The 26,282-nt window shown below is 40.7% G+C and overlaps 1 protein-coding gene across 3 annotated transcripts in view; it reads right to left on the bottom strand.

Annotated features, from left to right (window-relative positions):
• LOC132832342 (aryl hydrocarbon receptor repressor-like) overlaps positions 1 to 26,282 on the bottom strand; it is a 196,551-nt gene that overhangs the window by 147,211 nt on the left and 23,058 nt on the right. For all 3 annotated transcript variants that reach the window (XM_060850273.1, XM_060850272.1, XM_060850271.1), the window contains one exon: positions 11,046 to 11,227. In XM_060850273.1, the coding sequence (XP_060706256.1) occupies positions 11,046 to 11,227 (182 nt within the window). The remainder of the gene's footprint in view (positions 1 to 11,045; positions 11,228 to 26,282) is intronic.

Raw genomic sequence — 26,282 nt, 5'->3', positions numbered from 1 at the left:
TCTCCTCATCTCTATCCATAGACTATGACGTCTACTTCTGGACTCCACATCATCTGGAGCATCTTTCCTGTCTAGTCCTGTTTGAATTTTATAGGTTTCAAGGATGTTCCCCCCTGTTTTTCTGAATGTAAGCGAATATAATCCTAATGAATTCAACCTCTCATATCAGCCCCCCCATCCCAGGAATCAGCCTTCATTGGATTTCTTCTATCTTCCCTAAGATAATGAAATCAAATTTGCAAACAAAATTCCAGGCGTGGTCTCACCAAGACCCTGTACAATTGCAGCAAGACATCCCTGCTCCCTTACTCAAATCCCCTCACTATGAAGGCCAACATACTATTTGCCTTCTTTACTGCCTGATGGTACCTATACCATCTGCATGCTTACCCTCAGTGACTGGCATATAAGGACATCCTTTCTTGTTGCACATTCCCTTCTCTCAATTTATAGCCAGATAATTATCTACTTTCCTATTTTTGCTACCATGGTACATTACCAGAAAATTTTCCATATTATAATGCATTTGCCATGCATTGGCCCACTCAGTCAGACTGTCCAAATCACACAAGTATCTCTGCATCATCCTTACTGCTCATCCTCCCACCGAGCTTTTGTAACACGAACAGAACCATGGAAAAATGTGAACATTAGATCAGGCCCAAGATCCTCTTATAAATTTCTCTCTGGATCTCCATTACAATTCAAGTAATAAGTAAACTACATTAATAGCTCTTTCAGAAGAACCAAAAACGACCTGGCAAGTTCATTGTGTATATAAAACCCAGCATGAGCACTAACTCACCTGGGATTAGAACCCAAGTTGTCAAGTTTCAAATTCAATGACATCTGCTTGCCAATATTGAATTTCAATTTGAACTTGGATGGACTAGTCTCTTGAGCAAAATCACATAATCTCCGTGCACACATCGGGATGCTGTGCAGCAAATTTCTTCTACAGCTCTGGAATCACAGAATCTAAAGGTAGTAATCTTTTTGTTGCACATTTAACACAATTTCCTTTATATATTCTTGGTAGGTTAAGACCAAAAGTCTTCAGGCTATAGTCCAACAGGTTAATTTGAAATAACAAGCTTTCAGAGTGTTGTTCCTTTGTCAGGTGACTTCTGATCTCATCCACCCCAGTCCACATCTTGGTAGGTTAAGATAGGAGAAAAATATCTGATCAGTTCAATGTGTATGAGAATTTTAAATTGGAGGCATTGCCAGATTGGCAGCCAGTGTCTGTTAATGAGCACAGAGGTAATGTTGAACTAACATGAGTGTATACAGATTTACAAATATGTGTACAAATATTTTGTTGTAAACTATAGTCGACTCAGTTTCCAAAGTGCCAAGAGAGACTATTTTTGTTTCATTTACAGATCCAGACTTCTTGTTAAGGTATGAATTTCTAGAGACATGCAGAACCTGAGCTACATTAGTTGGATAATGTTTGGTATTGTCAGCCTGATGGCCAGTTCCTGATCTGTGTGCATGCCCAAACCAATGCCAACCTAATGACTGTTTAGATACTAGCTCATGTAAAGCCAGAAGATTGGAGCCAGATGGCATCAATTTCATACAAGTGGAAGCAACGGGGAGTCTAGTTTGATGCACTGAATGGTTTAGTGTGGTTTATATGAATATAGCTGACATAGCATGTACAGATCAAATCATTGTGCATGCAAAAATTAATGCCTTTGTTTAATGACCATCCTGTCTTTAATACTGCTGTCATGCCATTCAATGTCATTCTAATAAATGAACAACATGTTTGCCAGAGAAACATACTGGAGCAGAACTTCAATTGACTACTCATTAAAACATCTAAGTACTTTCTTATGTTTATTTTGTGCCTAACCTTCAGCTGAATTTGAGCAGGTAAACACAGTTGGCAGTTTATAACGATGGTTGACATCTGCTGGATGAAAATACTGAAAATTGTACTGGAAAATGAAAGACGACATAATTGAAATACTTTTACTGGTTAGCTTCTACTCAAAAAGAATGATGCATATTGGGAGTAAAGAGAATACAATTGTGTTCTGTAGAATTCTTTTTCTGATCACAACTTTTTGTTGTTGCAGTCAGGATGTGTTTATCTAGCATCAAACCTCACTCGATCCTAAAAGATCTTTCCACATGCTGAACATGTGTGATGTCAGTCATGGTGTAGCCATTTCATTTCTGTTAGTTCTCCAAGTTACAAATGGGTGGATGATAGTTACAGACACCCATGAATTTTCTTACCTGTAACAACCATGCCTTTTTTAGTTCTCTGTACTTTTAATTTGGAATGAAATGGAAAAGAACTGTTTTAAAAATAAGAATTGCTGAAGGTTTACCACACTTTTTAAAAGCGAGTAACCTGACACTCATTGTAATTGCCATCTATATAGCTACTTGTTCAAGCAATGGTTAAAAAGTACTTTGCAGGCAAGCTGGAGCTGAGGGGTGTGCGCAAAAACAGATTTAGTTGTCACCAAGTAACCGATTGGTTTTTGGAATAGTGACCAATTATCAATGACAGAGTCTGTCAACAGCCGTGTGATTGATTCGCAGGTAAAAGAACAGGTCGGGGTGTGAACAAGCAGCCTTCAAATCTCCACCCGCTCATTTCCGAGTACTTTAAGCCTTAAGTACCTTTAAGCCTAAAGAAAAGGCAATTTATCTTTCTGGAAGGTGTGACTTTTAATTTTAAAAATCAGAGATATTATGTGCGAACCCCAGCCACTCTGTGCCTCTTGCAAATCAATCTAATCAGCTCAAGAACCACCTCAGCAGATTCTGTGAATAGAGACCACCGAACTGCTTTCCCAGTTTCCTCTCCATCCGTAAACCTACAGGAAAAAATTACTGCAGAGATGCTGGAGTATGTACTGAAAGCAACAAATGCTGGATACCACAGCAGGTCGGGCAGCATCCATGGAGAGAGAGCAAGCCAATATTTCAAGCTTTCTGCATTTGTCTATTTTTGTATTTGGGTCTGTGTGTTTCTATGTGCACATATGTAAAGGAGTTTAGAGTTTTAAACAGGAGAGTTATACGCTGATGGTTCATAATTGTTTACAAGTAGCTGCAGTCTGTTTACTTATAAATGCAGAAACCTATTCTGTACTTTCTAACAATCTAGGTCTATAAATTGGACAAATCAGGGAATTTTGTGCACTTTGATAAGATATTGACCTTTTGAGGCAGGAGAGCAGAGCTTGATTTTGTGTACTACCCCAGTGAGGTGGAACATAACCTTAAATTGTAAAATTGCTGTGGGATGCAATAAAATAACCCCAGCTTTACTTTGTCTCCCTGCTATCAGGCATTGACTTTAGTCCTGCTCCCTTGTGTCCCACAAACAAGCAGCTCATGCTCTTCTCAGCAACCAAAATTGAGATCTTGTAGTCCACGACCTCTCCTCCTAATCCATGAAACTTACCTTGTCTCAGTTTCTCAGCTGTCGTAGTCTTGAACCTATAGCTTTCTTGTTTCTCTTCGATCTCTCCTCATACCGTCTCAGAACACACTGGTCTATGAAACTCATTTCTTGAGATGTCTCACTCTTATTCCCAATGCTCACAAAAGATTGTAAATGATTTCCTCATCATCTTTATCTTTTGAATGGTAGATGAAAGGTAGTTGGTGACAATAGCATCACCTATTTACCAATTGTAAACCAACTTTGCATCATCAACCTCCGACCTCTCCAGTCCTTTAAAATGTTTCACTTCCCATATTTGTGACCATTTTCTCTGCAGATCCAGATATTAACTTCTCAACTCAGAGCTTTTCCATTGCTAGAATACTCAACAAACCCTTACTTAAGGCTCTAAGACTCACTGTAGTCTTTAATGTAGTTGAAAGGAAGATTTGGATTTGTATAGAATTTTTCATGATTAGATATATCAAAGTGTTTTACAGCCAAAGTAGTTTTTGTTGAAGTGCAGTTAATGTTATAAATGTAGGACACATGGCAGTCAGAATCATTCAGCAAATTCCCACAAACAGCAACATGATAAATGACCACATAATCGCTTCCCTGTGGCGTTGATTGAAGAATAATTATTGACCTGGACACAGTGGGTAACTCCACTGATGCTTTTGAAATGAATAGATGTGGTGACAGTTCAAAAGATTACATTATCAACAGTGCACTGCTTCTCAGTACAGCACAAGGGCTTTCATTTTTGTGCTCAAGTCCTGGAGTGGGATTTGAACTTGGAACTTGAGACTACACTATTCTTATCCGACTCCTCCTTTATTGAGCCTGGTGTCAATGGTATCTACCTAATCGTAAGCAAAGAGTCTCCTGCAACGGCTTCTTTCTCACTGTTGAAAGAACAGTGGAGTATTACAGTGGAGTATCTCCAGTACTATTCTTGAATCCCTCTTAAAGCAGAGGGAAGGGGAATGGTTTGACTTCCTCTTAAAGGGATATGTGTATGCTAGTCAGTGAATTCTACATCACCACCACTCTCAACCTCTCTGTTGTCTTTGTGCTGTCACTAGCTCGTTCCACTCCCTAATTGCCACATGTCTTGTTTCCAGTTAAATTAACAAGAGGTAGGTACTAACTCCAATCCTATAATTTCCCATCTTCTGAGAAATATTGCGCATGATCTATTAATTTCAGTTTACTTGGTTAAAGTCCATGATTACTTTGACAAAGGGAGTTCTTTGACCAACAGATCACTTCTGACTGATAGAAAAACCTGGCTTTGCCCTTGGAAGTCTAGAAGCCAAATTAAGATTTCAAGGTACCTGACCCCAATGCTCCTGGTTCACCTGTTCTCCAAAAGGGCCAATGCACTGCAAGTGATGTTAGTCTCATATTAAACACAAAGGATTCTGAGAAAGCAGGGAGATTATGTACTTGAAACTTGGAAGTAAAACATTAACAGGATGGAGCCGCTGATTTTGATGTGAGTAAATGATTACATTTTTCCAACCAGCAGGAATCATGTCTCCAAGCTGTGCAGCAGACAGGATGCACACATGCCTGGCGTAATCTGAAGTGTACTTCTAAAAAGAAATCCTGGGGACGTGAACAGCACTGACCAAGCTAGCATTCATTACCCATTCCTAATTTTTACGGCTACCTACATATTGAGATATTGGTCTTGAGTCGGTTTGGCATCTGCACATTCACTACTTGAGGCTCTTGCTTTTTAACTCTTAAGTCAAGATTTTAACTCCTCATGTACTTTTGCACTCTAACTTTCATCTCTCTACATAGTAGGTTCTTAATCACAACTCTATAATGTCATGTCTAAGGCCTCTCTCTGGACATGCTCGTTCTACACTGGTGTGTCTTCTCCTTTAATGATATTGGAGGTGAGTTATCAACCACTTTGCCATGATTTATGTAAATCTCTTTAGATCAAAAAATCTAGAGACGTGGACTAATCGCCTTATGGATATTAGTCCAAATCAGTTCAACGCAGTTTTTAAAAAAATAATTAATTAATTAACATCCAGAATAAAATACAAGCATCAGTAAAGGTAAGAAGTATCCTGCCTTCACATTTGTGTTCCTTTTTGGGAAAAGCAGCATGAGGAAGCAAAGGCTGAAGTAATTGTAATTCACTGAGGGAATGCACATGGGTATTTGACAAAACGTTCAATGCCACATTAGAATTTATAGATCCACGTGATTTCTACATCTTGTTCAATGTTTCATTTCAAGCACCAACTTCACCTTCATTTCTTTGTGAAAAATTGTAGGGGAGCCTTTCATTTGTTGTTTGTTCCACAGTTGGAATAACTAATTGAGTCATCTCAGAGGGCATCCTAGGCTGTATGTGCAGTTGGTTTGGAACTGATCAACCTCCAACTCTCTCTATTATGCAATGTTGTGCAGAATGCAGTGCACCAGATTCTGGACAGCTTGGACATAGAGGGTGGCTCCACACATACTTATGGTAATGAAGCACACCTTTAACATGTCAGTGTTTTGCCCACTGACATATCTGAATGCATTCCAACAGCTCCCAGGAAATCCACAACCTCTGCATTTCACACAAACTGTGCATTGAAACATTGAACTTTTGTGATGTGGGAATCAACCATTTGACCAATCACATCATTGCAGGACAATCAAATAGCAATGTGGTGCAATCCCACTTTCTGGTTCTTGGCCTGTTGTCCAGTAAATTAAATGACTTCAATAAACTTTCAAATTTTTTAAAAAGGTAACAAAGTTTCTCCCTCTATCATATAATAACTACAGCGCAGGTAGAGACCTTTTGGCCCTTCAACTCTGCACTGAGCTTTTGAAGAGCATTCTATTTTGTCCCATTTACTATGACTAATCCACCTAGCCTGCACCATCCCTGGACACTATGGACAATTTAACATGGCCAATCCACCTAACCGGCACATTTTTGGACTGTGGGAGGAAACTAGAGCACCCAGAGGAAACCCACACAGATATGGGGAAAACAAACAAATCTCACACAGTCACCCAATGCTGGAATAAGACCATAAAACATAGGAGCAGAAATTAGGCCATTCAACTCATCGAATCTGCTCTACCATTCAATAATGGCTGATTAGTTTCTCAACCCCATTTTCGCACTTTCTCACAGCAACCCTTGATCCCTTTGGTACTCAAGAACCTATCTATCTCAAATCTTAAGTATATGCAATGACATGGCCTCCACCACCTTCTGCAGCAGTGACTTCCGCAGACTCACCGCTCTTTGACTGAAGAAGTTTCTCTCTATTTCCATTCTAAAATGCCTTCCCTTTACTCTAAGACTATGCCCTCGGGTCTAGGTCCTTTCTACCAATGGAAACATCTTCCCAACATCCACTCTGTACAGGCCATTCAGTATTCTGTATATTTCAATTAGATCCCCCTCATCTTTCTAAACTCCACTGGGTATAAACCTAGAGTCCTCGAATGTTCCTCATATTTTAAGCTTTTCATTCTCGGGACCATTCTCGTGAACGTCCTCTGAACACACTCCAGGACCAGTATATCCTTCCTGAGAGATAGGGCCCAAAACTGCACACAATTCTCGGTCATTCCCTGGTGCTGTGAGGCAGCAATATTGACCATTGAGCCAGCATTGCAGTGAGTTCCAGAACACCATTATCTTCTGGATCAGAAAGAATTGATTTCAACTCCTCTTTAATCCTTTTCCTAATTACTTTAAACCCTTGTACTCCAAAATTACTGACCACTCTCCTGATTCAAAACAGATCCCACCTGTTCTCTTTGTGCTCCATAATTTTCTTCATCACAGCTAAAATATCTCTCAACTCTGAAAAACCCCAGATTGTCTAATCTTCTCTCCTAGCTCAGATTTTCCATTCCTGGTAGCATACTTACAAATTTCCTGTGTACCCGGTCTAGCAGTCACACCCTTCCTATGTTTCAATGTATAGAACACGATATTACAGCTATCTGATAGAATTGAATCTTTTGCACTTCATAGAAGTTCTTGATTGCTGGGAAGGTCCTTGAATTGACACTTGTGCAATCCCTGACACCCTGTAATCGTATCACGTGATGGAATTAAAGTCAACAGTGCTATCAAGCAGCATCTGCTCAGCAATAACCTGCTCAACGTTGTCCAGTTTGGGTTTAGCTAGGGCCACTCAGCTTCTGACCACATTAAAGCCTTGGTTTGAACATGGACAAAAGAGCTGAATTCCAGAGGGCAAGTGAGAGTGACAGCCCTTGACATCAAGGCTGCATTTGTGGTGTCAATGAGCCCTAGCAAAACTACACAGTCAGTCAAAGGGAATAACGGATAAACTTCTCACTAGTTGGAGTCATACCTGGTACAGAGGAAGGTAGTTGTGGTTGTTGGATGTCTGTTATCTCAGGTCCAGGACATCTCTGCAGGAGTTCTTCACGGAACTGGGCTGGGCCCAGGCATCTTCATCTTCTTCATTAAAACCCTTCCCTCCATCATTAAATCAGAAGTGGGGATATTCGCCGATGATTGCACAATGTTCAGCACCATGTGCGACTCCTCAGGTACTGAAACATTCCATGATCAAATGCAATAAGATTTGGAATGTATTCAAGGCTTTGTCTGACAACTGGCAATAATTGTGCCAAGCAATGACCATCTCTAATAAGAGACATTCAATAGTAGTTCCATCACTGATATCCCCCAACAGTCACCATCCTTTGTGTTACGATTGACCTGAATCTCAACTGGACTCACCACATAAATGCAATGGCTACAAAAGCAGGTGAAAAGTGAGGAATAATGAAGTAATTCATCTCCTGACATCCCAACACCTTTCTGGCATCTACAAGATGCAAGTCAGGAGTGTGATGGAATAGTCTTGATTTGCCTGGATGAGTGCAGCCCCAACAACACTCAAGAAGCTTGATAAAGCAGCCTGCTTGGTTGGCACCAAATCCAAAAGCATTCACTCCCTCCACTCACAATGCTTAGTAGCAGCAGTATGTACTACCTACAAGATACACAGCAAAAATTAACTAAAGATCCTTAGACAGTGCCTTCCAAACCCAAGATGGAAGGACAAGGCCAGCAGATACATTGGAACACCATTACATGCAAATTCACCTCCAACCCACTCACCATCCTGACTTGGAAATATATTGTCATTCCTTCACCGTAGCTGAGTAAAAATCCTGGAACTCCCTCCTTAATGTACCTGCAATACATGGACTGTAGCAGTTCATGAAGGCAGCTCACCTCCACCTTCTTAAGAGCAACTAGGGATGGGTAATAAATGCTGGCTAGCTAGCGATGCCCTTGACCCACAAGAGAAAAGAATAGTCAGAGTTCAATGGACTACCTACTTACTAGCGCAGTTTATATGCTTATGGGCTGAGAAATTCGAGAAGTTTCTGTAGTGCACTGGTATGTAAACAAATTCTGGATGGTGATGATTTTGACAGTGATGGATAAGGGGTTGTCTTCAAGTCCAACTCCTCTCCTAAGTTGATTCCTACCTGTCAGGACAATAAACCTGCCCTGAATTGCATTGCTGTTCAGTCAGATCAAGGGATTCAATATTGTCTGTAGACTTTCTCCCATGGGTCATGTCTCCGGTGATCCTGGGACCTCCATTGCTGTCCCTTTTGCTGTTCTGCACTTCTGCTGATCCCACCACAGCACGCTATTGCTGGCACAGACAACTTTCTCATCCAATGCAATGCCCGTGATCAATGATGCCTACTTCTGAGCCTTTAATAATGTTGAGCAATCTGTATTTTAAATGTGCACAAAGTACACTTTAATGTCCCTTTCTTTTTAATGAAACATTTCTGGATGTAGTGCTAGGGGGTGCTAAATTCAAGAGAGTATAAACATTAATGAAAAATCTCATTTCATGTAATTATAACTATAAATGTGATGATGCTGACTCAATTTCATTCATCGTTAAACCAACTCAGGCAAATACATTACTTACATTACAGCCAAAAGTAACACTTTTCAAAATTTGAGCATAGACACATTGGAGTGGGTTGTGGGTGTTCTTCAATTTTCTTTGGTTTTTAATTTCCACCCAATTTAAAAATCCCTCATTGACTCAAACTGTTACATTACTGTATTCAAGCTCTTCCACTTCTACTGTTCTAACTTCTAAGCCTTTGACTTTCTTATTTTATCATGTGCTACATTACATTATAATACTTAATCTAAAAAGGACAACTCATTTATCTATAAATGCACACAATATCCAAGGAACAGCTGTCTGCCAACATTGTGTCAGTACCACAGGGCCGGTACTGAAATTATGAAATCAACCAAAGACAAAGGGAGACCAAGAGACTAGACTGATTACATGAGAATAGTAAACAATAGTTTGAATTTATACAGCACATTTAATGCAGTAAAATATCACAAGATGCTTTAAAGGGAACGTTGTCATACAAAATTTAAACACCAGCCACATAAATGTCAGGACAGATAACCAAATGTTTAGTAAAAAGAGGTAGGTTTTAAGAATTGTAAAAGGGGAGAGGAGGTGGAGTAGTAGTGAGATTTGGCAAGGATAAGGGGGGAGGAATTTTCAGAGATTAGAGCCTAAGCAGCTAATGGCTTGGCAACTAGTGATGGCACAATTAAAATGGGTCTATTTTGGTCATGAAACCAAAATTGAAGGATCACAGAGATTGAGAAGGTTTCTGAAAGAAGAGGAGCAAGATCTTGGAGGGCTTTATAAACAAAAGAGAAGAATGTTTAAGTCAAAAACATCCTGTAACTCAGACTACAACCTAGTGGTTACAGGGATAAAAATCAGGCTCAAGCTGATCAAGACCAAAAACTGTTAAGGATTAACAATGATTGTTTCAATCAATCACAAAGCAAAGAAACATGCTGTGAAAATAAACAACAGATTTGAAGAGTTTTAAAAGGGATGTAGTATGTGCTATTAAATAACATTGGCACAAATTTAAAACAGCTTTGCTTGGAAGAACAGAGGTAATCTCAAAAGAAAGAAGCCAAAAGACAGCAAGAGAGACTTCATTTCCTCAAGGTGCCAAGAAAGCAGAAAAAGATGGAGACTATTTTAAATGCAATTCCCAGAAGAACATGCTTATTGTACTGGAGGTAGAAAGGTACATAGTCCATTCAGCCAAATAACTTAATATTAGGATGAGTGACCCAAAGGGACATCAAGCAAAAGGAATTGATATTAGGGTGGATTTAAAAAGCTGGTTTCAAGGAAGTGACTTTTACAGAAAAAGTTAAGAGGAGGGAGGTGAAGACTTTAGAGAGAGAGGGAATTTCTGAGTTTGCATCTACAGAACTGAAGGAATGGCAGCCAATGAGGACATGATGGCTTGGGATGAAAGATAGATGCCATTCAGAGAGACTTCAAGGAAATAGATACAGGCAAATAGACCAAAGTATGTGGAATAAAGAAATATATGGAAAACAGTAAAAACAAGGGGAGAGAAAAAAAAATGCAAATAAGGAATTGGATTAGGAGCAAGCAGAGCTAGATTTTACAGGGTTAAAAAGATTAAGATCTGCCAATTCAAATCACCAGATAAAAAATGAAAAGTGACTAAAAATCAAGAGTCATTTAGTGTTAAATGAGCCTACCTTGAAAGAAGTTTTTCACTCGGAGGTAGCTGACACTGAGGCGTAGAACGGAAAGTTTATCCAATTTGGAAATAATATCTGGTGGAAATGGCAAGAGATTGGCCAAATGGTCTAATTCAGCATTCAGACGGTCTCTGTGCCTTTTAGATGGATTGGACTTCACAGTGGTCGGTGTTGACTTGCTGTTTGGAAGATTCCAGAAATAGTAGTGATTAGTAACAATATGTAACTCGTTTATGGATTGAATGAAAACAAACAAACACACACACTATTGTGTACCTTGTGGTACTGTATTGGGCACGTTGATGTTGAATATGAAAAGGTATAAAAGTCTACCAAAAGTAAGATCCAAGACCATAGGTGCTAGTCATAAGACACGGAGTAGAAGTGATGTGGGCTGGGCTTGGGAGGGAAACCTCTGATTGATGCATAGCCATTAGATAGACCACAGCCCTGGGGCTAAACCGACTTTCATGTGTCGCATTCCCAGATTTTCCATGCCACTCCTTCCACTCTGCTATTCTGCTGAAACCATTTAACAGCTCTTTTTGCCAGTTTTATTTCCACCATCTTTTACCTCAGGTCAGCATCTGTTTTGCTGGGAGACTTTCTCCCAGCGTCTGCGTGAATTTCCTCCAGGTGATCCGGTTTCCTTCCACAATCCAAATATGTGCAGCACAGATGAATTGGCCATGATAAATTGCCCATAGCATTAGATGCATTAGTCAGAGGGAAATGGGTCTGGGTGGGTTACTCTTCAGAGGGTCGGTGTGGACTTGCTGGGCCTAAGGGCCTGTTTCCACATTGTAGGGAATCTAATCCAAAAATCTAATTTTTATCCCTCTCATTCCTCTATCCAACCACAGACATTCCCTTTTGTTCTTTGGTTCTTCTTACTTAGAAGCACTTTGTGGGGGGCACAGTGGTAGTGGGCGGCACGGTAGCACAGTGGTTAGCACTGCTGCCTCACAGTGCCTGAGACCCGGGTTCAATTCCCGACTCAGGCGACTGACTGTGTGGAGTTTGCACTTTCTCCCCGTGTCTGCGTGGGTTTCCTCCGGGTGCTCCAGTTTCCTCCCACAGTCCAAAGATGTGCGGGTCAGGTGAATCGGCCATGCTAAATTGCCCGTAGTGTTAGGCAAGGGGTAAATGTAGGGGTATGGGTGGGTTGCGCTTCGGCGAGTCGGTGTGGACTTGTTGGGCTGAAGGGCCTGTTTCCACACTGTAAGTAATCTAATCTAATCTAATTTAGAAGATTCTAATGGTATATCGCAAGTATTGAATTTGATAGTGCCTGGTGGTTTCTGACAAGAGGATCCATGAAGTCCCAACAATATTTGGTGCAGCAAAATGCCCAATGTCAATATGGGCATTTTATTATTTTATTTTCAGTTTTCGTATCTCCATGCACACAACACAATATTGATTGAACCACTAATTCAATATTGCAGCTGGGAAGGTTTTGCATTAAGATGGTAAACGTGATGGACTCAGTATGTTCAAAGATTTTCCACTGGATTCAGTGCCATGTTTGATGTACTATTAAGGGCAGCAGGGAGCAGAAAGATGACATCGCCTCCTTGCAACGGGAAGAGGAAACCTTCCTGAAGGAGGCATAATTAAAGACAGGAGAGAAAACAGCAGCAGGAGCATTATAGCCGATAATTGGATCTGTATAGGGAGTACATTAGTTCTGTAAAAGTACGAATTCTATAGTAGAAGGTAAAGTTATTTCCAGAGGATCATAGACTTGCTCCGACATTAAAGAGAGATGACTGATGGTGACCATGCCTCAAGCGAGGGGTGTGGTTGAGAAGGTAGCACCTTCATCATAACCTCAGCTGGTGCAGGAATTGACACTGCACTGTTGGCATCACTCTGCATCGCAAAGCAGACATCAAGTCAACTCAGCTAACCAACCCCCAACATTCTGTAGTACATACATGAATGAGAGTATGAGAGAGGTCAGAGGCTGAAAAAAAAAGGCAAAGTAATAAAAGCTTTAAGCACGAAGTAAAGTGCCTGAATGACTTAAAGGCCAGTGGTCTGATTTGGAAACAGAAGCACATAATGTTAGTGGGAACTGTAAAAGGTACTCCATCACATCAATCCTCACAGCTACTTCAGACTGAATAGTACCTTGCTTCACTTTCTTTGCATTTCCTCATTACCCCATACATTCATTCTTTGCTGCCACTCAGCCCAAGGCTTATGCAATGTTACGCGTCTGTCTGATAATCAATCTCACTAATTGTCCTGTATTCATTGAGCAGGTACATAACTTATAATGACTTATAGATCCAGCATTACTCTGTTGCTGGAGAAGTGAGTATAGAATATAAGGGAGAGGGAAATGGACAAGTGGTTGGTCACCACAGCTCAACTGTGGAAGCGGTGGATTATCTGGAGATCTCCACTGTCTGACTATAAGAGACAGGCTGGATTTTCATGTGGCAAGTTTATTTCTGCCGTAAACCCAGCCCAATGTGAAATCAGAATCTATTGATGGGTCAGGGATAAGTCTTCCAGCCAATGAGTGGTTAGGGGAGTAGATGCACAGAGAGAGAGAAGTTAGAAAAATGAAAAATACACACTGTTTGTATTTCTGAGGGCAGGTACAGACATGGTAGGTCTGTGTCAATGTTTAAAACTTTGGATTGCTCAGGCTGTGAAAATTTATAAAGAATCACGTGTAAGCTCCCAATGAGCTTTTAACTTGCCTTAATTGGTCTGATCATAGCTTCAGGTGGATTCACTACAAATTAATTTATTTCTGCCTTGACAGCCTGGAGCAGAGAAATTTTATTCTTCAGCAATATAACTCAGTAGAATGTCAATTCAGCAAAGAGTATGACTGTGCAGATTTTAGATACTTTGCTTTTTATCTTTATCAACCTGTTCAGACATGCTATGACACACCTCCATGGCAGATGAGACTTGAACCTGAACTTGGTTATTCACTTGTAGGACATGGGCACTGCTTGTTGTGCCACCATTCATTGGCCACCCCTGGCTGGCCTTTAGAAGGCAATTCAAACTGTCTTCTTGAATTGCTGCAGTCCACAATGTCTGTAGGGAGGGAATGCCAGGCAATGATCATTTCCAAAAAGGGACAGACAGACAGACATTCAATAGAATTGCCATTATTGAATTGCTCACAGTCAACATCCTGGAAGTTACCATTGACCAGAAACTCAACTGGACTCACCATACCATACAAAGGCTACAAGACCTGGTCAGAGGCTAGAAAATATGGCAAGTAACTCATCTGCTGACTCCCCAAAGCTAGTTCACCATCAACAAGGCACAAGTCAGGAGTGTGATGCAATACTCGCTCTTTGCCCAAATGGATCCAGCTCCAACAATACCACTTGCATCTACTATACAAAGTAGCCTGCTTAATTGACACCACATCAACAAATATTCCCTCCATCACCAATGTTCAGTAGCAGCAGTATGTACCATCTGCATGATACATTGCATAAATTCAGCACCTTCCAAACCTATGCACATTATCATCAAGGAGGACAAGGGCAGCAAATACATGGAAATATCATTACCTGTACATTTCCCTCCAAGCCGCTCATCATCCTGACTTAGATATATGACTGTTCCTTTGCTATTCACTTATCACTGGGAACAAAATTCTGGGAATCCTCTCCCTAAAGATATTGTGGGTCTACCTAGAACACAGATTGCAGTGGTTCATGAAGGCAGCTCACCATCACCTTCTCAAGGGTGGCAAGCAATAGCAATAAAAGCCACTGACACCTATGTCCCACGAGTGAGTAGATGAAGAAAGGGTACTGCTTGATAGCACCAATCACTTCATTAAGATTTAAATGCAGACTGATGGGGTGAAAATTGATTCACTTTGGTTTGCCCAGCTTAGAGTACAGTACATACCCAGACAATTTTCACATAGTTGGCTAACTGCCAATATTGTAACTATACTGGAAGAGCTAAGCTAGGAGTGCGGCAAAATCTGGAGCACAAGTTTTCAGTACCATTCACGACTGGATGTGGCAGGACTGCAGAGCTTAGATTTTACCCATTGGTTGTGAGATAACTTCATCTATCACTTGTTGCTAATGCTGTTCCACATGCAAGTAGTCCTGTTTGGTAACTGCACCAGGTTGATGCCTCATTTTCAGGTATGCTTAGTACAGATTCTGGTGTTTCATCCTGCACTTTCCATTGATCCAGGGTTGATCCCTTCGTATGATGGTAACAGTTGAGTGGGGGATATGCCAGGCCATGGGGTTGCAGGTTGTGCTGGAGTATAATTCTGCTGCTGATGGCCCACGGCACCTCATGGATGCCCAGTCTGGGGTTGCCTAGCCTGTTCCAAGTCTGTCCCATTTAGCACAGTAGTGTATCACAAAACACGATGAAGAGTATTCTCAATGTGAAGGTGGGACTTTGTCTCCAAAACGATTGTGCAGTTGTCACTCTTACTGATACTGTCATGGGCAGATTGGTAAGGATGTGATCAAGTATGTTTTTCTCTCTTATTGGTTCCCTCGCTATCAGCCACATATTGCATCTAGCAGCAATATCCTTTAGGATTCTATCAGTAGCGCTGCTGCAGAGCCACTCCTGGTGGTGGACATTGAAATCCCCCACCTAGAATACATTCTGTGCCCTTTCCACCCTCAGTACTTCCTTCAAGAGTTGTACACCATGGAGAAGTACTGATTTGTCAATTGAAGAGGACAGTATGCGGCTGTCAGCAGGAGCTTTCCTTGCCCACATGTGACCTGATGCCTTGTTACTTCATGGTGTTTGGAGTCAATGTTGAGGTCTCCGAGGACAATTTTCTCCCACTATGCCACTATACCACCACCTCAGCTGGGCCTTTCCTATCGGTAAGCCAGGACATTACTCATGGATGGTGATGGTGGTATCTGGGACATTGTCTGTCAGTTATATTGGATCGGAAATAGAGATACTACTGCTATGGTAATACCATGAGTATTGGCGAGCAACTGAAAATGGCTGATGAGGTTCATTTAGGATTTGTGAGGGGAAATGTCATGACAATGGGTCATAACTTTGAATTACTTATATATTGAAGTGTTAAGTACAATATGAATTTGGTTTTGAAAGTAAGACATACAAGCCCCATGAACACAATTTGGATTTAGCAGATATCTCGATCATTCCCCAGAATGCAGTTGGAACTGGCAAGCCTGATATATACTGCCCATTCTAATGACCTGCTAAAAGGACGTGATGTGTTATTTTGCTAATGCTTTGATATAATGGATTGAACAGTAAAGAGTTAGTCACATTGATCAGACCAGTCAAGAATGACAAGTTGACTTCCTAAAAAGAAAATGGACATTAATTAACCATTTGGGTTTTAAACTTTAGACAACTTCATGGTCACTTTTGATTGGCACTAATGTTTACTTCTCATAGATTCATTTTTTTTCCCCCAATGATTGAATTCAAAATACCAAAGTCAGATTTGAATTCACTTCTCTAGACTCCCAGTCAAGTACTCAGGTTCACAACCTTCCAGACTCAATATTGAATTTAACAAGTTCAAATCATATTTTCAGGCAATAGATGTTGGTAATGGTTCTGTTTTAGTCTTTTACTGCCTCTCTAGATCAATCTTTTATTCCTTTACTAACCCATTTATCATCCCTTCTTACCTTGCACCATCAACCCCTTTGTCAATTGATCTCTCTCTTCCTTTCCACCTTATGACAGATCTTTCTTTTTGTATCTTCTCCTCTCCTGGCCTTCCACCTCCCCATCTCCCCCCTCCACCCCCGTCAACCCAGGGCTTTGTTAAAACCTCTTACATCTTTCACTTCTTCAATTCCGATATGAAATCATCCCTGCTTCTCTCTCCAGACATGCAACCCAAATTGTTGAGTATTTCCAACATTTTACTTGCTCAGCTTAAAAAAAAGACACCTCTGTAATGGGGTTCAGTGGAGTAGAGTAACGTTTTTGAGTCAATGAGGAACAGTGGTATACAATTAATGGAGGGACAAGATTCAAAATCGAAAGGATAATTTCTGGAAAATGCAAGTTCAGATAGAAATTGTATTTGGGGTAACATGGTGGCTCAGTGGCTAGCACTGCTACCTCTCAGCACCAGGGACCTGGGCTCGATTCCGGCCATGGGTGACTATGTGGGCGGAGTTTGCATATTCTCCGTGTCTCTGTGGGTTTACACCAGATACTCCAGCATCCTCCCAAAGTCCAAAGATGTGTGGGTTAGGTGGATTGGCCATGCTAAATTGCCCCACAGTATCCAGGGATATACAGGCTAGGTGGATTAGTCATGAGAAATGCAGCAAAAGGTTCGGGGTGTGGGTCTGAATAGGATTCTCTTTAGAGTGTTGGTGTGGACTCAATGGGTCAAGTGGCTTACTTCCACACTGTAGGGATTCTACAGGTAGAGTCATACAGTGACCAATCAACGCAAAACAGTTGCCCATCATTTCCTTTTTAAAGCCTTTCTCCTCAGATGGATAAAGCTGATTTTTTTAAAAAAAGCCAAAATGAATACTTTGGATTCTGTAAATAAGGGCATGAAGTCTAAGTACCAAAACGGTAGTGGCAAATTTGATCAAAACATCAGTCAGGCAATTGTTACAATGCAACGTGCAGGCCTCATTTTTTTTAAAACATGGACAGGATAAAGCAAAGTACAAAGTACAACAAATGATAAACAGTGAATACAATATAGACTCACTAGGAAGGGGACAGGAATTGGAACTATCGTCATGAGAAGAAATTGCAGATACTGAGATTATTCCCACTAAACCAGAGCAGCTGAAGAGCAAATAAAAAGGCTTTTAAAATTATGAATGATTCCAGTAGGTCAATCAGGAAAGACTATTTGTTTTGTTGGCTAGTCTGGACAGCAATTTAAAATGGTCATGAAGAGAGCAGGGAAAATAGCAAAGAGATTTTTTCTGCATAGGGTTGTAAAAACATAAAAGATTTTGTGCTTTTAGATACATACATCTTTCGAGAGTAAATTATGAATTAAAAAATGGTGGCTGGATGTAAATTCTATAACTCAGTTCCACCATAATTTATTAAAATGTATTGTTTCATAGGCCAGAATGATCTCTCCCTTTGCTAATAAATATTTTCAGAAGCATGAAAGGAGGACAAGAATGCTCAAATCATCATGTTTTTAAATGGTAGAGCTGTTCATCCTGGTCAATTGAGTAATCTTAGATTTTCCTTGGGATAATGTAAAAAGGCTTAAAAGCACAACAATGAGGATTTTTAAAAAATAAAATAAATTTCTAACATTCCACAAGGAGGACAGGAAAGAAAATGTACAATATTAATTCACTCAAAAGTTGGCAATTATAAGAGTCAGATTCAACAATTAACATTACAACAGAAATACTCAATGTAGGAGAGTGCAGAAGCTCCAGGGACTTATGTTTCTTCAGATTGTGGAGACAGGGTGAATGAATCAGCAGCAGTCACTGGTCAAATCAACTGGAGACCAGATACTCCATTATACTTCAGGGACAGTGAATAGTCACCAGATTCTCCACATCACCTCTCTGCATGATACTATAAGTAATCTGTGACATAGCAGCAACACAAAACCAATTCTACATTTTTAATATCAACAAAGCCATCTCAACAATTGCAAGAGGGACGACTGTGCCTGCTGCACCAGTCCTCCATGTCATCTGAAAATGGAACAGTGGCTTTGCATTCTGGGCTGCACATAATTAGTACAGGAAGTTGATCCATTAGACAGTCAAATGGAGGAATGGATAGCCTTTATAGCATTCATGCAGATGTCTTATAAGCAATTCAAAGTCCAAAGTATTTACAATGGAAGAAGACACTTTATGACCAATTTTTTCCAAATATAGTCACTGCATAAACTAACTTGAAGAATTTGTCACTCAGAGCTCCCATTATCTCCTTTGAAGGTCTGTGTAGAAGGTTGAAAGCTAACATCCAATGCTTTCGCAAATGCCCTTGAGGATCAAACTTTGATAGGTTCACACCCTAACTAGTGCAAAGCATGAAGTTCATACAGGAACATTCAATCATTGTAAGCTGCACTTGTAAAGAAATGATGCTGTTATAATATTAAAATACAAACACATGCTTGTTCATTCTGTGGGGTTGACTTTTTGTGATGAAGGACACCTTTAGTGATGAAATACACCGTACCATGGTGGCACAGTATCTCAGTGGCCAGCACTGCTCCCTCACAGCGCCAGAGACCTGGGTTCTATTCTAGCCGCAGGTGACTGTGCAAACTCCACACATTCTCCCCATCTCTGCGTGGGTTTCCTCCCAGTGCTCCAGTTTCCTTCCACAATCCAAAGATGTGTAGATTGAGTGAATTAGCCATGCTAAATTGCCGATAATGTTAGGTACATTATTCAGGGGGGAATGTGGGGGAATGGGTCTGGGTGAGTAACTCTTTGGAGGGTCACTGTCGACTTATTGGGCCATAGGGCCTGTTTCCACACTGTAGGGAATCTAATCTAATCTTTTAAAGGGTGCTGTCTATCAATATCACAAAGGTAGGATGTGATGTAGCAATCCATGACTCTTTACTCAGAGGGCTGAAACAACCCTGCAATGTAGACGCCACTCATGTCCCAGTTAACACCATATGTATTTTTGTTCTAACTTCTAATAAATAACTCCCATTATTATATCAATTCTTGCTGTATAATTGGTATGTTTATAACCAATAGAAGAACATAATATGGTGGCAGCATTTTTAAAATGCTTCGACTGAAAATAATACAAACCTCATTCTTTCATACACACAAGAACTGACCTTGAAGTGAAATGACTGTCAAATATTTGCCTTGCAGATGTTAATTCCGCAATATTGTAAGAAACTTACACATTTATTTTCATCCTAGGACATTACATCTTTCGAGATTTAGTTAGCACAAGATCCTGATTGGTTATGCCTTTTGGCTGCACAGTTTTTGCAGCAACAAGGATTAAATAGCCAACATCAGAAGTTTAGTTTTAATCATAACCTCCTGAAGAGATGGTCTGGAACAGTAATGAAGTGTGTGTATGGAGTTAAACAGCACACTGATCTAAAGAATAAAAGTCCATTCTATCGCAGTTACCAAAAGCTAGAAGGAGTTGATAAAAAGTTTTTTTTTGCTGTTTAGTCTCAGCAAAATCTCAGTTTTTGGGTGGAGCCTAAAATGTTCAACACTGCCATTATTGCAGATATTTCCTACTCAAACTATACAGAGATATTATGACACATCTTTGGAGCAGGTGGAACTTGAACTCAGGCCCTCTTGGCTCAGAAACAGGGCACTACACTTCACTGGGTATCCTCTGCATTGAAGTTAAGCAACAATAAAATATAGCTGTGGCCACTAAAGATATATCAACTCAGGGAACCAAACAGTTCTGATTAGTTGGAATATTCGTTCCCATTTCACACACAGTCTCAATAGTCCTAAAAAAAAGCCAACAATCAAATAAAAGGAAATGGATCGGCTGTTGAGACTCCTTCATTTCAGGCAGCTGCCATGTCTGGTCCTCAGTGTGGTTTATTTATTTGGTGCAGCAATAAATATTAATATTGCTTTCGGCAAAATTGTCCTCCACTGACAAGATATCAATTTGTTGAATGATGACCTTTAAAATTCACTAAATATGGTCAACACTCAAAGCTCAATTAAGACTGAAACTGAATTTCCAATTACACCCAACAAAGAGAGAGAGAGAGAGAGAGAGAGAGAGAGAGGGAGGACTGTGGATACTGCAAATCATGAACAAAATCGGAAATAGCTAGCAAATTTCAGCAGGTCTGACATTATTGTGAAAAGAAAGCAGTGTCGGTGTTTCGGCTCCAGCGACCCTTCTTCAGAACTCAGTGATGAAGGGTCACTGGACCTGAAATGTTGACTCTGCTTTCTCTCCACAGATGCTTCCAGACCTGCTGTGTTCCTCCAGCTAATTCTGACTTTATTCCAACTACACCATCTGAAATTCATGTCTTTGAGGCAACAACCAGACGTCATTGAACAATATATAAACAAATGCAGAGACAAGGGAAGGGATTGTAACTTTACAATATCAGAGCCCATCAAAAGAATAATTAAGCTCCTAACAACATCTAACTTAAACATCTAACTTAAACGTTTACAGTAGCTACACTACTGCAGAGAAGATGCAAGTACAAAACGATATTACTGGGCCCCTCGTATACAGTAATTCATCCACTGTTGGCACAATATTCTATACTTACAAATTAAGTAAGCAATGTGGATGCTGCAAACTCCTAGATGCACTCGAAAATTGTCCAGTTTTTAAACAATTAACATAAGGCATGTGGCACCAAATCATTCTAGAGTACTTCTTAAAGATGTGAGGAAACCCATCTCAAATACCCTCTAGTGTGTTCCAGATTCCCACCACCCACTGGGTGAATTTTGTTTTGCTCTAATCTTCCTCTCTTCCACCTTAAAATTAATTTTAGCACCAGTTTTAATTTTAATAGTAAACATTATTTTAATTATGTTACTGACTTTTCAGATAAGGAGAACAGATGCTTCCTATCCACATCCCTCAGAAGTCTTATAAATTTCTATCAGGTCCTCCCTCAATCTTCTCTGCTCCAAAGAAAACAATCTGAGTTTATCCAGCCTGTCTTCACAGCTAAAATGCTACATTCCAGGCAAAATCCTGGTGAATCTCCCCTGCACCCCTTCCAGTACAATCACATCCTTCCTATACTGCAGTGACCAGAACAGCGCACAGCAGTCCAGCCGTGGCCTAACCAAAGTTCTGTACACCCCAAACATAATCTTCTTGCTCTTATAAACCATGCTGTGATAGATAAAGGCAAGCGTCCTGTATGCCTTATATATCATATTAACCTGCCCTGCCACCTTCAGGGATTTGTAGACAAACTCCCCAAGATCTCTCTATTTCTCTGAGCTTTCTCATGTCCTACCATTCATTGAGTACTACCTTGTCCTGCTACTTCTTTCAAAGTGCATCATCTCCCAATTTTCAGGGCTAAATTCCATCCGTACTAATTGCCCATTTGACCATTCGATTTATATTCACCTATAACTTAAGATTGTGACAAACCTATGGGCCATCACTGCCAACAGAATAGGAAATCCAGTCGAAGGACGCCCATGATAATCTGAAGTTCCCGAATGGTGATTCCAGATTAGCCAAACCCATGAACATCCGTATGACCACACCAACAAATCGAAGCAGAGTTAGTCCACTTTAGAGTCGACAGTGTGGTGCTGGAAAAGCACAACAGGTCAGGTAGCATCCGAGGAGCAGGAGAATCGACGTTTCAGGCATAAGCCCTTTATCAAGATGAAGGGCTTATGCCCGAAACATGGATTCTCCTGGACCTCAGATGCTGCCTGACCTGCTGTGCTTTTCCAGCACCACACTCTTGACTTTGACCTCCAGCATGTGCAGTCCTCACTTTCTCTTAGTCCACTCTAGGGCAAAATGATGAACAAGCCATCAATAACATTTATATCTCTCTGGGAAAACATAGCATGTATGACTACACCTTTAAGAAAATTAAAAGTGCAGTTTATTGGAGACAAAGTGAAGTTGATACAAGTCCAAAACTGTGGTGCTAAGTGAAAAGTGGACTATAGAATGGGAGAGTCCACCATCAAGTTTGTCAACCACTCTGGCAGAGATGGGGAATATATTGGAACTGTTTGATCAACTGGTCTTCTCTACAGAGTCTGCCTACCAGGATGTCAATGAAGCTCTGCTAATGAGAGTCAAGGCAGGGAACATATATATGTCTGCTACAGGATAGCAGAGTAGCCCTGGCCAACAGGCTGGGCAACAAGGAGTTCACCGCAGTGATGGATAGCTGTGTCAATTCAACACAAGGCATGGCTTCGTCTTCTGCGCAGATATGGCAGCAAGAGAGATGCCTGACTTCAAAATGGCACAGTAAAGATCCTGAATGAATACGTACCAATAGACATTTTGAACTTGGATGAACCAAAACCATTTTGCCATCTTTAACAGATCATTCTTTAGTGTTGAAGATTAAATGGTTAATGGTGAAAAGTGAAGCAAAGAATACGTCACTGGTTTTGGCTGCACCAAATGGATGGCACTGAAAACCTGCTGCAAGTGATTGTCAACACATAACATAATAGGAGGCTAAAAAAATGTCACCTGCATGATCGCCGGTATAGATCAGGAAAGCGAATAAAATCTCTCAAAAGGAAATAGGAAGATTGCCGACATTAAGAGGCAATTGCCTCATGCATCCCAACATCACTGGTCTCGAGAGCATCAAGCTAACAATGGCAAAGCTTCAGCCAATGGATTAGGGATGAGGAGGAATTTTAAAGCCAACTATTGACAGCAGCTAATCTCCCAGGTTATCAAGGCCATCAACCAGAAGCAGGAATACAACTCAACTCTTGTAGAGTTCTTGTTCAGAATTCAGGAGGCATGCAAATGTGCAACAGAAGACACAATCGCCACCAGCTTCTGCCACACCTGGTTCAAATGGATCACCAGGATGCTGAGAATGAGGAGGGGGCAGGGGAAGGTTAATCACTCTGAGGAGGCATGCCTGTGGGAGGTTGGCAAGGCAACTCCAGCAAAGCCAACCTTGGAAACTGACAGCACTGCATCTTGTACAATGAAACTGACAAGTGAGGCACTTGTACTTTCTTCAGCCAAAGAGGTGGAAAGTCCTGTACAGACCGATGAATGCCTGCCCACTTACTCTTTCGTTTCCTAGATGACGCGGCAGCACGAAAACTCGGAAAAGATGTTTCACAGGATTGACAACACGGCTCGCTCGATCACACTCTTCCAAAGACAGCACAAACATCACAAAAAAATTATTGAGTTTTTCCCAGGCTAACTCCCACCATTTTCCATTTGCTTTATGCAAGGTCAGACCATTATAAGACATGAACAAATTGAAAAAAAAATTCTTTCAAGTGTGTTCTTTTGACAGAGTGCATTGCAATGAATCAGATTACATAGCTTTGGAAGCTCCGAGATCCTCCCAAAACAAATTTGTGGCTGGATCCCTTGAGATTCTATTTATCATAATTTTACTGTAACAGGGATTTAAAATTAATCCCATGAAATATTAAGCCAACTTACATAGCTGATGAGAATAACTGAACCATTATTAAACAAAGTGAGCAGACATTCAACACGGTGATCAAAGACTATATTGGCACAGTGATATCAACAGAAAGCTTTGGCAACATCAAAACTATATGCCTATAGATGTGGAAACAGGGCAAAGTATGTGCAAATATTGGGTGCCAGTTTAGGTGGATTCATCCTTCCACTTCACACACTGAAATCTCTGTATCCAGTTTGTGGCTAGTTCTAGAAATCAGTCAGTGAGTTCTTGTGTAGGAGCGATCTAAAGAAATTTCCCTTAACCCCAAACACATCCTTCCTCTGCTGATTTCTAACTGTGGCATGAAACACATGGGGATCAATTTTGCAAAACCCTCTTTCCAATAGGGATCCTTAGCTCCTGGAGTGATTTTCAAAGAATTTGCTGTTTTTTCAAAATCTCAGTATATTAAAAAGGGTTTAAAATCTTGGGGTGGGCTGGAAGTATGGCAAAGATCTACAATTACACTCCTGCACACCCGATGAACAAGCCTCCAGGCAGGAGAAAATCAGCTTTAAATTTGCAGTCTGAGTCCAATCTTGCTCTGGGGAAATATTCATATCACTCAAATTTTAAAAATGTCTGGTGTGGAGTAAATCCTGGTCTACGAAATACTCAGAGGTGGAAGAGATTATTGCATGGTTTCCTCTTGTTAAATCTCATGTTGTGTTATTTAGACAGCAGGGATTTTCCTTTTCCCATTCTCTGTAAACAGTTAAATGTTGATTGGCAGGAGATAGTTCTGCATGACTTTTGTCTTGGCCAGTCAGCTAGAGGATGTAGCCAGACAGGATCTTATACTGTAAACAGGGTATTTAATGCCTGGAAATATAAATGCCACCCAAGCCACAATAATAAAAGAAATGGCAATGCAAGAATTGACTCTCATAATGCAATACCCTCCTGCTCATATGTTTACCAGAGCAGACATGAAAATCTCAAACAGCTGATGGAAAATAAAAGGTGCATTGTGTCAATCAGCCTTTGATGTTATGATGCGGCAGGTAACACACTTGTCTCATACAATCTAATTCACCATTCTAATGTAGTACTGAAGGAGTGCAGTATTGTTGGAGGTGATGTCTTTCAAATGAAATATTATTCCAAGGTTGTATTTGGCTTCACAAGTGACACTACATTGAAGAACAGAAAGGGTGAGCTCTCATGTGCCCTGGCCAGTATTTATTCCTCAACAAACATAACAATGCAAAAACAAAAACAAAGTACTGCGGATACTGAACGGCTGAAATTCAGCTGAAATCCAGCAGGCTTGGCAGCATTTGTGAAGACACAGAGGCAGAGTTAACGTTTCAAGTCCATTATGACTAGAGACCTTGGAGTGCAGGTTCCTAGCTCCTTGAAAGTGGAGTCGCAGGTAGATAGAATAGTGAAGGCGGCATTGGTCAGAGTAGTGACTTGGGAGGTCATGTTGCGGCTGTAGAGGACATTGGTTAGGCCTATGTTGGAATATTGCGTGCAATTCTGGTTTCCTTCCTATCGGAAAGATGTTTCGAAATTTGAAAGGGTTCAAAAAAAAAAGCTTTGCATGGATGTTGCCAGGGTTGGAGGTTTTGAGCTATAGGGAGTGGTTGAATAGGCTAGGGCTGTTTTCCCTGGACTGTCGGAGGCTGAGGGGTGATCTTATAGAGGTCTATAAAATCATGAGGAGCATGGATAGGATAAATAGACAAAATCTTTTTCCTGGGGTGGGGGAGTAAGAACTATAGGCATAGGTTTAGGATGAGAGGGGAAAGATATAAAAGAGACCTAACGGGCAACTTTTTCACGCAGAGGGTGGTATGTGTATGGAATGAGCTGCCAGAAGAAGTGGTGGAGGCTGGTACAATTGCAACATTTAAAAGGCATCTGGATGAGTATACGAATAGGAATGGTTGGGAGGGTTATGGGTCGGGTGTTGGCAGTTGGAACTAGATGAGTTTGGAATATCTGGTCAGCATGGATGGAAGGATCTGTACATCTCGAATGACTGACTCTTCTTAGGAATGAAGGAGATTGAAAATGAATTATTCCAGCCCTCTTAAGTTCTGAAGAGCCTATTGGATTTGAAAATGGTTGCTCTG

The sequence above is a fragment of the Hemiscyllium ocellatum genome, chromosome 34 (genome assembly GCF_020745735.1).
Source record: "Hemiscyllium ocellatum isolate sHemOce1 chromosome 34, sHemOce1.pat.X.cur, whole genome shotgun sequence".
Lineage (NCBI taxonomy): Eukaryota > Metazoa > Chordata > Chondrichthyes > Orectolobiformes > Hemiscylliidae > Hemiscyllium > Hemiscyllium ocellatum.
The sequence above is the reverse complement of the archived record's forward strand: the minus strand, read 5'-3'. Positions and strand labels throughout refer to the sequence as shown.